The sequence below is a fragment of the Bos taurus genome, chromosome 13 (genome assembly GCF_002263795.3).
Source record: "Bos taurus isolate L1 Dominette 01449 registration number 42190680 breed Hereford chromosome 13, ARS-UCD2.0, whole genome shotgun sequence".
NCBI classification, from domain to species: domain Eukaryota; kingdom Metazoa; phylum Chordata; class Mammalia; order Artiodactyla; family Bovidae; genus Bos; species Bos taurus.
This window is the reverse complement of record NC_037340.1, coordinates 16241360-16259402: the sequence shown is the minus strand read 5'-3', so window position 1 is coordinate 16259402 and position 18043 is coordinate 16241360. Positions and strand designations below refer to the sequence as shown.

General features: G+C 44.8%; 1 protein-coding gene and 1 pseudogene across 1 annotated transcript in view; one reads left to right on the top strand and one right to left on the bottom strand.

Annotated features, from left to right (window-relative positions):
• ITIH5 (inter-alpha-trypsin inhibitor heavy chain 5) overlaps window positions 1-18043 on the bottom strand; it is an 80834-nt gene that overhangs the window by 22260 nt on the left and 40531 nt on the right. The window contains 2 exon segments of the mRNA NM_001102516.1: window positions 12733-12849; window positions 13562-13731. Of these exon segments, the coding sequence (NP_001095986.1) occupies window positions 12733-12849; window positions 13562-13731 (287 nt within the window).
• LOC107133028 (uncharacterized) lies at window positions 16233-17205 on the top strand (annotated as a pseudogene).

Below are 18043 nucleotides of genomic sequence, written 5' to 3'. Positions count from 1 at the left end.
CCTCTGTGAGTCTTCTCATCAAAAGCAAAAGAAAGCTAAGAACTTCTAAAAGTCTGGCTCGAGCCACGACAGAGAATTGTGCTCAACAGAGAAGTACCCTAGAACCCCCTAAGTTTCTGAGAGGTAATACCGGGAAGGGGAACACACCCATCGGCAACTGGACACAAGTGGGCCTTCTCCCTTCGCAGGTGGGTGGAGATAAGGGACCCAGGTGGGGACCAGAAAGAGATGTGCGACTGTCCTCCTGTGCAGTGCAGTCCCTCTTGTGGCCAGCAGGGGGAGCGCTCCATCCCCAGGACTGGCAATGGAGTCCCGCTACTGGAAGGACAGACAAGAGTCAGTGATCCCATCAAAGTTTGCAATGTCAGGCCCTCCCTGCAACCTCAAACTACCTGTCTAAGCCGTCACTGAGAAGGATGGAGATGTCCAGCACCTCGGCGTCTCTCTGCACCCTCCACAGACATCCACCCACGTCACCCTGCAGTCACCGTCAGGGCTAAAACCAGGGCAGCCATGCTGAGCCAGCCAGTTGCTGCGGGGCCCTGGGCACCGATGACGCTTCAGTGGGGGTATTCCAAGACTGGCATTTCAAGGGCACAAGCATGCATTCCATAAAAGGCAGCGTAACCGTACTTGGACATGCTACAGGCCTTTCAATGGTTTGAAGTTTTTTGAAATCATATCCAGACTGACCCACCAAGTAATTTTTTTTAAATCCCATCTTTACCAGCAAGGCAATAAATTGAGTGAGAAAGACCATTTCTCCATAATATATTCGTGTCCATATCATTATGTGTTCCAGAAAAATCTAGCAACAGATTGGTTTCAGAGAAGAACCTCAAACATTAAAAAACATCACCCTAGTGATGACAAAGTAAGCACAGTCCAAGAGGTTATAAGGACTCATAAAGGAAAACACTGATTACACAAAGCCTGGTGCCCTGCTGTCGCCTGTGTCGTGACTCCCAAAGTGAAACACATTATATAATTTACATTAAAAATAAAAAGTGAAACCTGTAATACAAGAAACATAAAACGTCAAAAGGTGTCTATGACCAATACAAGGAACTGGTTGAAAAAAAACAAAAACTATTTTTCTGCTGGCCAAAGTATTCTTTTTAGAGAAAGAGCAGAAATTCAGAAGCTTTCTTTGCATCATTGGAAAACTGGGGCTAGAAGTCATCAGATCTTCCAATATTTTAAAACAGTTTGCATGCACCCTTATGGAAGAAAGCGAAGAAGAACTAAAGAGCCTCTTGATGAAAGTGAAAGAGGAGAGTGAAAAAGCTGACTTAAAACTCAACATTCAAAAAACTAAGATCGTGGTATCCCGTCCCATCACTTCCTGGCAAATTGGGGAAACAATGGAAACCGTAACAGATTTTATTTTGGGGGGCTCCCAAATCACTGTAGATTGTGACTGCAGCCATGAAATTAAAAGACACTTGCTTCATGAAAGAAAAGTTATGACCAACCTAGACAGCATATTAAAAAGCAGAGACATTACTTTGCCAACAAAGGTCCATCTAGTCAAAGCTATGGTTTTTCCAGTAGTCATTTATGGATGTGAGAGTTGGACTATAAAGAAAGCTGAGTGCCAAAGAATTGATGCTTTTGAACTGTGGTGTTGAAGACTCTTGAGAGTCCCTTGGACTGCAAGGAGATCAAACCAGTCCATCCTAAAGGAAATCAGTCCTGAATATTCATTGGAAGGACTGATGCTGAAGCTGAAACTTCAATACTTTGGCTACCTGATGCGACAAACTGACTCCTTAGAGAAGACCCTAATGCTGGGAAAGATTGATGATGGGAGGAGAAGGGGAAGACAGAGGATGAGATGATTGGATTGCTGGATGTCCACCGACTCTATGGACATGAGTTTGAACAGGCTCTGGGAGTTGGTGATGGACAGGGAAGCCTGGCATGCAAAGAGTCAGACACAACTGAGCGACTGTGAAATGAACTGGGCATGTGTGTGTGTGCTAAGTTGCTTCAGTTGTGTCCAACTGTTTGTGATCCCATGGACTGTAACCTACCAGGCTCCTCTGTCCATGGGATTCTTCAGGCAAGAACACTGGAGTGTGTTGCCATTTCCTTCTCCAATGCAAGAAAGTGAAAAGTGAAAGTGAAGTCACTCAGTAGTGTCCGACTCTTAGTGACCCCATGGACTGCTGCCTACCAGGCTCCTCTGTCCATGGGATTTTCCAGGCAAGAGTACTGGAGTGGGGTGCCATTGCCTTCTCCGTTAGGACTGGTTCTAAAAGAGAATAATTTCTAACTAAATTCTGGCTAAATAAAAAAGTCTGAATATATTTAGATGTTACATTATCTTTTGCAATATAAACATAACTATACTTTATTAGTCTGTGTTTGGATTAATGTTATTCTAACTTGAGAAGCAAAGTCTCTCTCATATGAAGGCTCTGGTTATTGTTACAATCCATCACCAAATGTTTTGACTTTGCTCTGACAAATGTACCAAGTATTTACCTAATAATGTCATGGTACATGTTTGTAAAAAGTTCTTTGCCAACAATATTTCTTTGATTCTTTATCATGTATTAAGGACATCGATTTCTCTTGCTTGATGTAGAAATAACTCAAGACTTGAAAGAGATGATATTTTCCACTTCTCTTCACATGGGAGGTTTGCAGTTATCAGGATCTGCTCACAAGGCTGATGCCAAATCTCTTATTCTGGGAAAGAAATTAGTCTCACCACCTGCATCCAGGTGGTCATGGGCTACAGATAGTCATCCCCAGGTGCGGCTTCCTGCTCAAACAGTCAGTGGACAAGAGGATGCTGATCAAGACAAGGTTCCCCCAGGCCACGGACCCTTGCAGCTGGCGTGCTTCGCCCGCGTGCTCACACGCTGCTGCCTGACAGCATGGAGCTTGGTCCCCAGTGCTGTCCAGGGTCTGAAATCTACATCGCCTAACTGCATGCCTGGATTCTGGAGCCCTGCCCGTTTCAGTCTACAGATTTTTGGGGTATCTGACTCTCTTACCGCCCCTCGCCCCATTCAACTTTCCCTTATATGTGAGTTCTCGTGACTCCTGTGTTCCTGGCAGAGATCCACCTAGGCTACTCATTGCAAACCCCCAGGGATGTGCCTTGACGAACATAAAGGACAAGACACAAAGATTTGGGGAGGCTCTGAACGAGCCACGGTCAGAGTGAAACAATGGAATGGTTACGGAAGAACAACACACGGCACTTCAGCATGGGAGGATCATACATACAGGGAAAGAGAGGGGCTTCCTTGGCGGTCTGGAGGCTAGGGGTCCACCTCTAACCTGCTTATTATAAAAATATTAAAAATATATTCTCCTGCTTTCACTGCAGGAGACACAGGTTCGTTCCCTACTAAGATCCCGCATGCTGAAGGGTGGCCAAAACAAGAATGTTCTCGGTCTCCCTTCTTGCCCCATCCATTGAATTAATTTTGGAAAGACTCACTCACTCTCCCCTCCCCTAGGAAGCCCTGGTTGCCCCTGCTCCACCCTGAGAAATCTGACCAGCACCCCGGTTACTCTGTGACCGGATCCTACATTCGCGTCTATCCCAGGGAGCACCTTGCATACAGTTTTCTCCATGACTTTTTCTTTTTCTCTGGACCGCTTGGGAAAAAAGGCTCTGTCTGTTCATCTTTGCATCCCCCCGCCTTGTACCTCTCCCACAGTACATAATCAACGTGATGTTCAACTTTGGAGAATTGAAGTCTGGAGTCAAAGCCAGGATGCCAGCCTGGGGGAGCGTGGGGTCCTAAGCAAGAGAGCGAGGTGGCTGTTACGTCAGGCCCAGGCAGCTCTTAGGAACTGCACCCTCTTTGCAGCTTCCAGCAGCCACCAAACAGATGCAATCCAACAATAACAACACTCGCAGGCACTCTGATAACCACTTCCACATTTCTCATCTCATTCAATCCTCTTTGACCGACAGAGGTTATCTCATTTTGACTTGTAGCATATACTTCTAGCCCTTTACAGAGAAAGTTGGCTGATGGCAATGCCCACTGGAGAAACTTACGGGCAAGGTCAGGACACCAGGAAGGGCAAGTAAGGCTCTTGGTTATGGGATGACCATGCTTCCTGATGCCGTCTGCCAGGCCTGCACTCTGAACAGACAATGCAAGAGAACTCAAAGCTCTGTATTGTTCCTTTTTCCTTCCCACGATAACCACACAGTACCTTCATTTAGAGATCCTCAAAACTCATTTTTATTTTTAATTGCGCTGGGTTCGCTGCTGTGCGTGGGCTTTCTCTAGTTGCAGGCAGAGGGGGCTACTCTCTACTTGAGATGCACAGGCTTCTCACTGCTATGGCTTCTCTTGTTGCAGAGCACAGGCTCTAGAGGTTGGCTCAATAGTTGTGGCTCATGGGCTTAGTTGCTCCACAAATGTGGGTTCTTCCCCGACCAGGGATTGAACCCACGTCCCCTACATTGGCAGGCAGATTCTTTACCACTGAGCCACCAGGGAAGTGCCCCTCAAAAGTTTTTAAACATGACCTAGTTTGGCTCAATCTTCACTGTTTCAACATTTTTAAAAAATGTGCTTAGTTGCTCAGTCTTGTCCAACTCTTTGTGATCCATGGACTGTAGCCTACCAGGCTCCTTTATCCATGGGGATTCTCCAAGTCAGAATACTGGAGTGGATAGCTGTTCCCTTCTCCAGGGGATCTTCCCAACCCAGGGATCGAACCCAGGTCTCCCGCATTGCAGGCAGATTCTTTACCAGCTGAGCCACGAGGGAAGCCCAAGAATATTGGAGTGGATAGCTGTTCCCTTCTCCAGGAGATCTTCCCAACCCAGGAATCGAACCAGGGTCTCCTACATTGCAGGTGGATTCTTTACCAGCTACCAGGGAAGCCCTTTTTAAAAATGGGTACCTCCAATTTTTTTAACATTTTCTTTATGATTTTGTTGAAGAGCAAATTTTTTTTTTGGAAACAAGAAGTCCAAGTTTTCATGAGTGGCCCAGGGTAAAAATATTTTGCCCTTTATCCATCATTTATTTTCTCATTTTTCTGAGTTTGAGCCAGAAGACACCAGATTTCCCCGCTGCCTTCTGTCCATGGCCCCAAGGCCCAGACTTCTGTTTTGCAATATATTTCTAAGTCACATGCTTGCTGGAGGTACTGTTTGGACAAGGGCAGCTCAGGGGATGAGAATAAATAGTATTTATAAATTGAAACAGTATTTCTAGCCAGCACCAATTAGCCGTCACTATAGCCAGGAGTCCACCAGCCACGGCCTGGGGGCCAAATCCAGGCTGCTCTCTGTTTTTAATAAGTGTTGTTTTATGGGAACAGGACACACCCATGTCTTTGCACGTTGCAGCAGCTGCCTTTGTGCTACAACAGCAGGGTTGAGTCATCACGACAGGCTGCAAAGCTTAACATTCACTGACCTGTCATTTTTTAGAAAATGTTTGCTGACCCCTGTCCTGGAAAACTGGAAAGAGGGAAGCTGGACACTGTGTTAGGAACTGAAGCTATGCTTTCAGAGGCAGGAGGATCCAAATCTTATATTGTCCATTTTTCATCTGCAAGACAGCCACACAGTGCCTGCTCCTGAGACTCTACAAGTTTCTTAGACGAGATCTCCTCTGGCGCGTGTGCTTGCCTCCCTCCTTTGTGCCGCCCCGCCTGCATTTGTGCAGGGAGTTCTCTCTTCCAACCGTGTCACTGGCGGTGCGCAGCATTCAAGAGATCTCCTCACTTGGCATAAGAACAGGTACTAAAGGGACTTCCCTGGTGGTCCAGTGGCTACGACTCTGTGCTCCCAATGCAGGGGGCTCGAGTTTGATCCCTGGTCAGGGAACTAGACCCCACATGCCTCAACTAAGAGTTCGCATGCTGCAACTAAAGATCCCATGTGCCACAACTAAGATTCAGCACAGCCAAATCAACAAATAAAAGCAACAGGTACTATAAATAAAAGAATCAATAAGGACAGGGAACTACACTCAGTATTTTGTAATAACCTTAAAGGCAAAAGAATCTGAGGAAAAATAAATATATATGTGTATTTGTGCATGCACGTGTGCTCAGTAGCTCAGTCATGTCCAACTCTTTGCAACCCCATGGGTTGTAGTTCACCAGGCTCCTCTGTCCGTGGGATTCTCCAGGCAAGAATACTGGAGTGGGTTGCCATTCCCTTCTCCAGTGTATGTGTGGGTGTAACTGAATTACTTTGCTGTACACCTGAAACTAACACAACATTGCAAATGAACTATAATTTATAAAAAGAAGAAAGGAAGAGAACAGGTAAAGCTTAAAAGCTTGAGAGCTGGTCTGAGGTTATATCTGATGATGCAGTGAAGAATGTTTGGTGAAGAGCTTCAGAGTGGGGTGGACTGAGCTCGACTCCAAACTTTTCTACTTGAAACTTGATGTATTTTGGTGCACTATTATCACTGCAGATAGTGACTAGAGCCATGAAATTAAAAGACACTTACTTCTTGGAAGGAAAGTTATGACCAACCTAGACAGCATATTCAAAAGCAGAGACATTACTTTGCCAACAAAGGTCCGTCTAGTCAGGGCTATGGCTTTTCCTGTGGTCATGTATGGATGTGAGAGTTGGACTGTGAAGAAGACTGAGCGCCGAAGAATTGATGCTTTTGAACTGTGGTGTTGGAGAAGACTCTTGAGAGTCCCTTGGACTGCAAGGAGATCCAACCAGTCCATTCTGAAGGAGATCAGTCCTGGGATTTCTTTGGAGGGAATGATGCTGAAGCTGAAACTCCAGTACTTTGGCCACCTCATGTGAAGAGTTGACTCCTTGGAAAAGACTCTGATGCTGGGAGGGATTGGGGGCAGGAGGAGAAGGGGAAGGCAGAGGATGAGATGGCTGGATGGCATCACTGACTCGATGGATGTGAGTCTGAGTGAACTCCAGGAGTTTGTGATGGACAGGAAGGCTTGGAGTGCTGCAATTCATGGGGTCACAAAGAGTTGGACACGACTGAGTGACTGAACTGAACTGATTATCACCTTCCTGCCCCTCATCATCTCATCTATGAAGCAGGGATAACCATGACTATTCTGCTGGCTGGCAGCTGAAATGAACAGATTTGTATGCAAAATCCTTAGAGTGCTGGGTATGTGCTGGTCACTCAGGGGCTAAAGCTACTGTGCCTTTAAAAAGTTACAGTTCATAATTTATGGGCTCGTGGGTTTTTCGGCAAAAATCATTACCAGGTACAGTGCTAGGAGCTGGAAATGTGTACTTTAATGATCAAAACCAAGATGGTTCCCAAATTTATGGAGCTCATGGACTACTTGCCTGTAAGGTTACACATAAAATGTTCAAACAGCACTTGGAAGCCCAATTTTGCACAGAGAAGAAGAAAGTGAGGTTTTGGAGGGTGAAGTAAGCCCATGAAGGAAGTGCAAATGAAATTCAGATGCTGGTTCTCCAATCCACTAGCTCACATTTGCCCTCATTTTACTTTGAGAATCACAGATAAGAAACACTGTGCTTGTCCTGGGAGTTTGGGGTTGGTAGATGCAGACTATTACATTGAGAAGGGATAAACAACACGGTCCTACTGTGTAGCACAGGGAGCTGTCATCAATATCCTGTGATAAACCATGATGGAAAAGAGTATAAGAAACGTCTACATGTGTATAACTGAGTTGCTTTGCGGTAGAGCAGAGATTGGCACAACATTGTAAACCAACTATGCTTCAATAAAAAAAGAACCCCTATGCTTGTTCTTTACCCTCAAAACTGTTGACTACATTAAGCAGAAAAAGGATGACAAGCTTCCAAAGCCACACTGGAGTCGAGGATTGGCACAGAATGGCACCGATTACGGGAATAAACCTGGGAACAGGTCCGCAGAAAGTTGCATTGTGAAAGACATCTGGAAACTGATATATTAGCCACTGCTTGGTCACCAAGGTGGGTCCCTTAGCCAACGGCAAATGTGAGGGCAAAAGTGATAGAAATTATACTGAACGTCCCAAGTGCTCAGTTCCATCCGCCTCTTTGCAACCCTGTAGACTGTAGCCCACCAGGCTCCTCTGTCCATGGGATTTCCCAGGCAAGAATACTGGAGTGGGTTGTCATTTCCTACCCCAGGGGATCTTCCCAATCCAGCGACTGAAGCTGCATCTCTTGTGTCTCCTGTATTACAGGTGGATTCTTTACCTGCTGAGCCACTGGGGAAATTATATAGATTAGGGGAAAGAAAGGAAAGAATGTATAGACCTTGTCAATGGAAACTGTATTTAATAGACATCTATTAGCTATAAGAAATTTCAATAACCTCAGATATGCAGATGATACCCCCCCTCCTCAATGGCAGAAAACAAAGAAGAAATAAAGTGCCTCTTGATAAATGTGAAAGAGGAGAGTGAAAAAGTTAGCTTAAAACTCAACATTCAAAAAACTAAGGTCATGGCATCCGGTTCCATCACTTCATGGCAAATAGATGGGGAAAAAAAGGAAACAGTGACAGATTTTATTTTCTTGGGCTGATGGTGACTAAAGCCATGAAATTAAAAGACACTTGTTCCTTGGAAGAAAACCTATGACAAACCTGGGCAGCGTATTAAAAAGCAGAGACATCACTTAAAGGTCCATCTAGTCAAAGCTATGGTTTTCCAGTACTCATGTATGGATGTGAGAGTTAGACCATAAAGAAGGCTGAGCGCCAAAAAATTGATGCTTTCAAATTGTAGCACTGGAGAAGACTCTTGAGAGTCCCTTGGACTCAAGATCAAACCAGTCAATCCTAAAGGAAATCAACCCTGAATATTCATTGGAAGGACTGATTCTGAAGGTGAAGTTTCAATACTTTGGTCACCTGATGCAAAGAACTGAGTCACTGGAAAAGACCCTGATGCTGGGAAAGATTGAAGGCGGGAGGAGAAGGGGATGACAGGATGAGACGGTTGGATGGCATCACCCACTCGATGGACATGAGTTTGAGCAAGCTCTGGGAGTGGGTGATGGACAGGGAGGCCTGGTGTGCTGCAGCCCATGGGGTCACAGAGAGTCAGAAGTGACTGAGAGACTGAACAACAAGCCTTCAAACTCCCAAGCACACGTATGTTTGCTTGTGTCAGTGTCTTTAGCAGGCAACTAGAAAGAATCAAAAAAGATTTACCCTGCTCACCGTTTTTTTGTTTCTCTTCAGACCTCCTGTCTCACTAAGTTTTACAAACTCAAGCTGGGAGGCAGAAACCCTGCCTGACTCAGCAGAAGAGCACGTGGAGAGAACATGGAGCTGACCCCGGCATCGACGGCTGCAGTGTATGCTGAAGCTGCCCCCAGGCTGGTGAAGTCCTGGCTTCTAGGCTCACACTCCTACCAGGATCAGGACAGAACCGGAAGATGCCAAATGCACACAGCTTTGGTTGCTCCAGGTTACTGATAGACCCTTGAATAAGAACACATTTTCAGGGGACTTCCCAGATAGTCCAGTGGTAAAGAATCTGCCTTCCATTGTAGGGGACGCTGGTTCAATCCCTGTTCGGGGAACTAAGATCCCACATGCCATGGGGCAACTAACCAAGACCTGATGCAACCAAATACATTTTTTTAAAAATTGAAAAAAAAAAAGAACACATTTTCAACTCAAATGATCCTTACAATTCCTTACAGATCAATTGTTCAAGTACTTACTCAGTAGCAACTATGTGCCTGAGATTGTGATAATTACAGTGAAACATCTCAGGCCCATCAAAGATGAAGGGAGCCAAGAACATTTGGATAAGAATGCAAGAAAGACGCTTCATGGTCTTCACAGCATTCAAGGGACCCATTCCAAATGTTTGGTGTTGCCAAGCCTGTAGACACATCACGAAAGCCCTTTGCTTGGGGCAAATTTTCCTCTTCCAGGGAATGTGATAGTGTGTACAGACTCCACTCAGAGCCAGCTAAGCTGCTCACTCAGGGCTGTGGCCTTAGAGAAGCTGAGAGCTGCTCAAAGACTCAATGGTTTTCAAAACCACTTAAGGTAGCCACAGGCTTTAGAAATTTCCTGGAGGCTTCTGACATGTGTTTGCTGGTCTAGGGTGGTTCTCCCTGGAAAGAGGCCATGCTGTGGTTTAAAAGCCAGCAAGAGTGCAGGCCAGATGCTCAGTGCCTCGCAAGGAATGGAGTTTCCTACCCCAGAATGAAGCCCCACTGCAGTGTTCTTGCCTGGAAAATGCCATGGACAGAGGAGCCTGGTAGGCTACAGTCCCCTGGGTCGCAGAGTCAGACACAGCTTAGTGACTAAACAACGACGAATCCAAGAACGAAGTGGGAGGGGAGGATAACAAACAGGGTGACATCTATCCTTGCTCTGCTCTTGGCAAGGAAATCCCTCCTCCTGAGATGCAGCCTCTGCCATGGAGTCTTGAAACATCAAGGCATTGACCTTGTAGGCACCTGCACGCCTTTGACTGCCCACGAGGATAGTGCTTCATCACTGTGTTACTCGCTCTGAGACTCCACAGTATCTTGGTTTGATTCATGGCCTTCAGGGTCAGACCTGGCTTAAAAGCCTGGACCTGCCATGTACTAGCTGTGTTATCTGCCCCTGCAAAGCCCCAGTCTCTCCATCAGTAAAATGGGGATGACAACCAAATTATTATAAAGATAAAACATCCCTTAATTCAACAATCCATGTAATACCCTTAGTGAAATGCCTCAGCATACTGAAGATGCTCTAGGGACTTCCCTGGTGGTTCAGTGGAGAAGCATCTGCCTGCCAGTGCAGGGGACACAGCTGTGGTCCCTGCTCCGGGAAGACAGAACATGCTGCAGAGCAATGAAGACCACGGGCCCCAACTGCTGAGCCTGTGCTCTGTAACAAGAGAAGCTGCTGCAATGAGAAGCCCACACACCACAACAAAGAGCAGCCTCCATCACCGCATCTAGAAAAAACCCGAGCATAGCAACGAAGACCCAGCACAGGCAAAAAAAAAAAAAAAAAAATAGGAGACGAAGGAGTTGGCAGGCTGACTACAAGAATGCAATGCTGAAGAATGACGAAAATCTGGCTTAGAGAGTATCCTCCACTAATGCCAGTTAGAAATTATACTTATCTATCCTTCAAAAAAAAAAAAAAAAAAAAGGGCTAAAGCAAATCCTTGCATCAGATTTTGGAATGTAGTTTTCACTATATTGCTGCTGCTAAGTCATTTCAGTCGTGCCTGACTCTATGCAGCCCCATAGATGGCAGCCCACCAGGCTCCTCCATCCCTGGGATTCTCCAGGCAAGAACACTGGAGTGGGGTGTCATTGCCTTCTTCATTCACTATATTGGGGTGGGGCAAAATCAGACATCATGGAAAAAAGATCAGTATGTTATAGTGGGAATTCCTTGGTGGTCCAGTGGTTAAGACTCTGGGCTTCCAATTCAGGGGACCCAGGTTCAATCTGCGTCTGGAGAACTAAGATCTGAACAACCATGCAGCACATTGAAACAAAGTACATATATACACATATATGACACGTTAAAAAATGTGTAAACTAAATATTTACATATAAATGGCCAAAGTAACTACAAACTGATAACTGAGAGAAAATATTTGCAAGGGTTTATGAACTAAGATCAAATTCAATTCTATGTAGAGGGGCACTTAAAGGGGAAAACAGGGGGGACAGAGGGTCTGTAGGAGGTATGAGATGCTGTTTTACTCATCAGACCACATATTTATTGTTAATTGATAAAAACGGATAATGAATTGAGAAAGAAAATCTAAGAGGCCTAATTTTTTGTTGACCATTGAGATATTTGTTGGTATGGCAACCTGCAGTGCTTTCTGTTTTCCACTCTGTAAGTTGGAAATATAAATGCAAATTTATGACATTTCTGATATCAGAGTAAAACAAGGCATAGCCTTTTCCTGTGGTTTGTGAAAAAAAATGTAAATGGCTGCATTCAGGTGATAACTTAATTTTTCAGCATAGACTACATGTCCCCTTAATGTCCCCCATCCCTAGAATGTTAAGATTCTTCCTAAGTACTGTGAGAATATGAGTCCTGAATTGTGCTGTGCTGTACTTAGTCACTCAGTCATGTCCAACTCTTTGTGACCCCATGGACTGTAGCCCGCCAGGCTCCTCTGTCCATGGGGATTCTCCAGGTAAGAATACTGGAGTGGGTTGTCATGCCCTCCTCCAGGGGATCTTCCCAACCCAGGGATCGAACCCAGGTCTTCCACATTGCAGGTGGATTCTTTTACTGTCTGAGCCATCAGGAAAGCCCAAGAATACTGGAATGGGTATACCGCCTATCCCTTCTCCAAGGGATCTTCTCGACCCAGGAATCAAACCAGGGTCTCCTGCATTGCAGGAGGATTCTTTACCAGCTAAGCTACCAGGGAGTCCTGAATTATTGAGACACAGGTCTTTGGTTCTAATCATAGGCCAAGCGGCTGCCAATGACTTTATTTTGTTATTCTCAATGGACACCATCACTGAACAGAATTATTCCATCCACAATGGTGCTATTCAGTGGCCTCCTCATTGTATTCTTATCTCACTCGCATTATCCCCCAGTTCCCTTTATTTCAAGGTGTTTCTGCAGCCCTCTGCTCTCCTAAAACCCCCATGCTGAAATGACAGTTCATGTCAGTGGCTTCCCTGAACCTGTTCAGGAATGTTCCCCACAGGCAGGGACAGATGAATGGTAAAGCAGACATTTCACGTCAGTTGAATCCTGTTCACCGAGAACATCGCTGTCCTGGACGAACATGAAAGAGGAAAAAGAAGCCTGGACTCACCTGGCGGAGTTTGGTTCCCACCATGGAGGCACTGCTGTCAAGCACAAACACCACGTTCTTAGGTAAAGGCGGAAGGTCTTTGGGGGCAAAATAGTGCACAAAATAGCCGTCTAGAACCTGGTGGAGGGAAGAGAAAGCAAAACGGATAGTGCCCAGGTTAGGTAGCAAAACAAACCAAAATGGAGATTCCACGGAACGTCTAAAAGTCAAAGACAGCATGAAACAGAGTCTCGGGCCAGACGCCAGAGCAAAAGCATCCATGGTCCTGATTCCTCCAACTACTTGCTAATTTAATTTGGATAAGGGTAAAATCATTCCTTAAAAATATATCGATTACACTGACTCAACTTAAATCATTCATCTCTTCTCGACCCTTGTCACTCAAGAATCCTGCTTCCTGCATGATCTGTTTTTTTCCTAAGCATCTTTCATGTTCCGACATAAAGATTGCCTGCATGCTGGATGCACGTTAATACATTTTGATAATCCTACCCTGTCTCTGGACAAATATGACTTACAGGAAATTGAGTCATGGGCCAGTTTCTCTAAATTAAAAAGACAGACTAAGTTCTAATTTCATCTAAAGCACCTCAGGGAAAATTAGGTTATAGGTTTCATTTGCCTCCAGATTACTGAAGCAGGAAATAGATATCCCCAGCCTCTAGCAAGAGAACATCCCTGGTGGACTCGGAGACACATTTGGTGTTAAAACAGATTTCCTAAGACTCGGTAGTTCTCACTCTCTCAGGTGAGTACTGAAATCCCTCATTCTGGGTCTAACTAAAAGTGTCATGGAACTAATGAGAAACAGCAACAACAAACCCATTACCTGGATGTCCCCAATGCTCTGTTCCCTATTGACATCATATCTAACGATGAAATCTCCCAAAATGCCATTCTGGGCGATCTTGGCTTGCTGGACCACACTAGGCTTAAAAACAACTTTGGCAAAAGTTTCATTTTGGTTGATAACAGTAGAAGGAGGTGGCCCAGAATCATCTGTAGGCAAGATAGAAACATAATGAATAACTGAACCTATAACTTTTTCTGAAAAGAAACAAGATCTATTTTGCATGGACACAGAAAGTTAGCCTTTATTTCAGGTCTGCATTTCAGATGAACTCCCAAAACTTTGTACTGATAATATATCTCAATGCATGAGATATGTTAACTTGCATTTCATCTCTATGTCTTCTTCTAAATCCTTTCTTACAAGAGTTTTAAAAAACACACAAAAGGAGAGAAAATAGTAAAGTGAACTCTCATGGAACCATCATCCGACCCAACAATTATCAACATTTCACCAGTTTTATTTTATCTGTTTTTATGGATCCTCTCACCATTTGTTTTTAATCCTTTGGATGTACCACATGGCATGTGGGATCTTAGTTCCCTGACCAGGGATGGAACCTGCGCCCCCTGTATTGGCAACACAGAGTCTTAAGTCAGTGGACTACCAGGGAAATCTCCCTCTCACCATTTTTTTGCTAGAATTTTAAAACAAATATGAGGCATCATGCTTCAGCCATAAATGCTTCTTTGTGCGTGAGTGCATTTGTGAAGCACAAAAATACTTCAGCCGTGTCTGACTCTTTGTGACCCAATGGACTATAGCCCACCAGGCTCCTCTGTCCATGGGATTCTCCAGGCAAGAATACTGGAGCGGGTTGCCATTTCCTCCTCCAGGGGGTCTTCCTGACCCAGCGACTGAACCCACATCTCTTAAGTCTCCTGCATTGGTAGATGGGTTCTTTACCACGAGGGCCACCTGGGAAGCCCCAAATACTTCTTTATGTATCTCTACAAGAACTTTTTTCAGCGTAACCACAAAACTGGTATCAAATGTAACAAAGTTAATGCTTTGTGCTTTAATATCATCAGATACTCAGCTTGTATTTAAAGTTTCCTGATTCTCTGGAAAATGTCCTAGAATGGCAGCTTTGTTTGACTCAGGATCGTAAGAAAGTCCCTACATCACATTTGACCGATATTTCTGAAATCTCTCTTAATCCACAAATGTCCTCTCTCTACCCTTTTACTAGTGCTACACACACATCTTGTAAAACGCCGGTTCTGTCTTCCGTGGAGCTTCTCACGTTCTGTACGTCATGACGGTTTTTCTGTCCTGTCTTTTGGTCCCCTGCTCTCCTGGTCCCCAACTCTGGCTTGAACGTAGTGTCACAGGGAGCAGAAAACGTGCCAATGCCCAGGCCAAGAGCTCATTTAACTGTTCTGGGACACAGTCAGGGTGTCGGGTCTTTCCAATTCCCCCCGTGATCTAATGCTCAGTCAAGCTTGAGGCTCACAGCTCAGTCCCCTGCATCTCCTTGTGTTCGGAGGGTAGAGCTGGAGGCTGGTTAGATTCAGGTTCAGTGCTGTGGACAAGAACACTCCTGGTGATGCTGAGTCCTTACTTCTTTACCACATCAGGTAGTACGCAATATCGAGTTGTCTGCTTTTAGTTTCAGTAAGAGCGCTGGACGGTTCTGATCGCCCATGATGAAATTCCTCATCAGTCTTTCCCTTAACAGATTTATCAGTCACTGATGATGTTTGTTCAGTGTTTCATCAGAGTCGCAAAACGGCGGTTTCTGATTCTCTCATTCCTTCCATACGCAATTCTTCCATAAGGGGTGCTTTTCCTCCATCAATCATTTGGCGCTCATTACGTGCTGCTTGTCCAGAAGGTTTATGACTCTTTTAAAAAAACACTGCCCAAAGCCTTCCCCAGCACGAAACTTAGGATGTAAATTAAAATTCCAGAAAGAGGAAGAGATAAATGATTTTTTTCTGTGATTTAAGAAAAACGAGTGAGATGATATACTAAGTAAAGAACAATCTCGTTTTCCTCCTAACTTTCATTTCTTTCAGTAAGACACACTATGGAGAATTATTTCACAGACTACCCACCTTTGTAAATCCAATCAAAACTGTGTCTATATGTTGAGCAACTAGCTTTTGGAGATTTGCATGCATTATGAAGAATAGGAAAATGAGGAATTCCTAAACATCAGTATGTGGAGACTTTTAATCCAGATACTGAATCAAAGGCTGGCTTGAAATTGCTGCAAAGCATCAGATTCTCTTTTTAAGTCTATTCAAGTTGATACCATGGAGTAAGCTGACCAACAATTTTCCATCCTTAATTAGCAAAACAAAAAAGGAAATGAGGCATCATTTGCCCATGGTAATTTGTGTCTAAGAATAAACTTCCTTCTGCTAAGGACTTATTAGACAAAAGCCAAAGGAACTTTAAACATTTCCTTCACCAAAAGAGACAATTAATTTTAAGACACCATTTAGGTGTAACCTTACCAGGAACCACAAGGCAGAACTGATTCTTCTATTTTTAATACTTACCAAGGGCAGGAATTTCAGGACTGACCAGAGAGGTAGTAAACAGGGAAGTCTGTTCTTGCAGAAAGTCAGGTGTAGGTATGAGAATACTTCCAACAGAACTGCTCATGAGAAAAAGGTGCTGGGAAACTCTCCAGGGGACCATGAAGAGTACCAGCCTGTGTTCTCTGGAGTCGTCTCTCACGGATGATTACTGGTCAGGCACCAAGAGTGAGAGGTATGAAAATACCCTAGCTAAGCACTTGAGATCACAGGAGGGTCACACGGACCTGCACTTGATACCGGGTCCACCTGTTCTCTATGAGATTTGGGGCAGGTTACTGAGCCCTAGTTATCTCATCGGTACAATGGATTTGTGGTCTACCAAACTCACTCTTGACATGGTGGTGATGTGATGTACTTAGCACCATTCTGATTCATGGGGAACAGTCATGCTTGCTAACATTATCATCAACCAGAAACAGGTACAAAATCGAAGTGACAGTGAATAGATGTGAACAGGCATGAAATAATACATCGTGTCACACTTGGGACACTCTATGCAAGGAAGAGGAAAGGACAATTGCTACTGGCAACACGGTTGAATCAGAGTCATTTTGAGTGAAAACATAAGATACAGAAGAAAGTATTCACTATTCCCACTTACACGAAGCTCAGGAGCAGGCAAAACTCACAGTGGTCGAAAGAGCATACTGGGGCCCCTCTCCGCGGGTGGGAGCCTCACCAACCCCTCCCGCAGGGACCGTCGCAGCCGGCCAGCCCCTGCTTCTTGGTGACCCAAAGGCCGTGATCAAGAATGCTGACATGTCAGAGGAGATGCGACAGGACTCGGAGGACTTGCTACTCAGGCACTGGAGATATATAATATGCAGAAGGGCATCGAGGCCCATATCAAGAAGGAGTGTGGCAAGAAGCACACCCCCATCTGGTGCTGCATCATGGGGAGGAACGAGTTATGTGACACATGACACCGAACACTTCATCCACTTCTACCCGGGCCAAGTGGCCGTTCTGTTCAAATCTGGTTAAAAGCATGGACTGTACCACACACCCAGTGGTCCATCCAAAAACCGGGACTGCAGCCTCAACTCCAAATTCCAGAGACTGAAGTCTTCAGCCCTGCCTAAGGGAACCCCTCCATCTCTGACCCTTTATTGTGTTCTGTACCGGGCATTCTCTGTACTAGTGTGCTGGGATTATAAAGCAATGGGCAGAACAGCTTACATCTATTTCATGCCTGTCTGCCCCATGGTTTTTCTTTTCAAAATCCATTCCTTGAAAGAAATAAATCTGTTGGAGGAAAAAAAAAAAAGGAAGTGCATACTGGTTCCTTTGGGGAGGGTAAACACTGACTGGGAAAGAGGATAAGGGGACCTTGTGGGGTGCTGAAAATACTCTACGTGTTGACTTGAAAGTAACTGCTAGGTGTGTGTGTGTATATATATGTGTATATATATATATGTGTGTGTGTGTGTGTGTATATATGTAAAACTTCCTTAAGCTACACACATAAGGTTTATACACTTTATTCTATGCATACCCCAATTTTTTAAAAAAAATTTAAACTTGCTGAAAGTTGCATAGCACAAGAGACTGAATAGTAACTCCCAGGATGGAACATAGTATTATTTGTCAAGTGGACCTCTGCCTTAGGGTAAATCTTTTTGTGTGGCCGTTTATACACTCAGGGTAATACTTGGTGGCATTACACAGTGTACTAGCTGGCAGAACGAGGACCAGGGAAACATTTCCTTGTGCAGCGTCCCTAAGTGTGCATGCTCAGTTGTGTCCGACTTTGTGACCCCATGGACTGTAGCCACCAGGCTCCTCAGTCCATGGAATTTTCCAGGCAACTCACTGGAGTGAGTTGCCATTTTCTTCTCTGGGGAATTGGACTGAGTCCAACTCCAGTGAGTTGCTATTTTCTTCTCCGGGGAATCTTTCTGACGCAGGG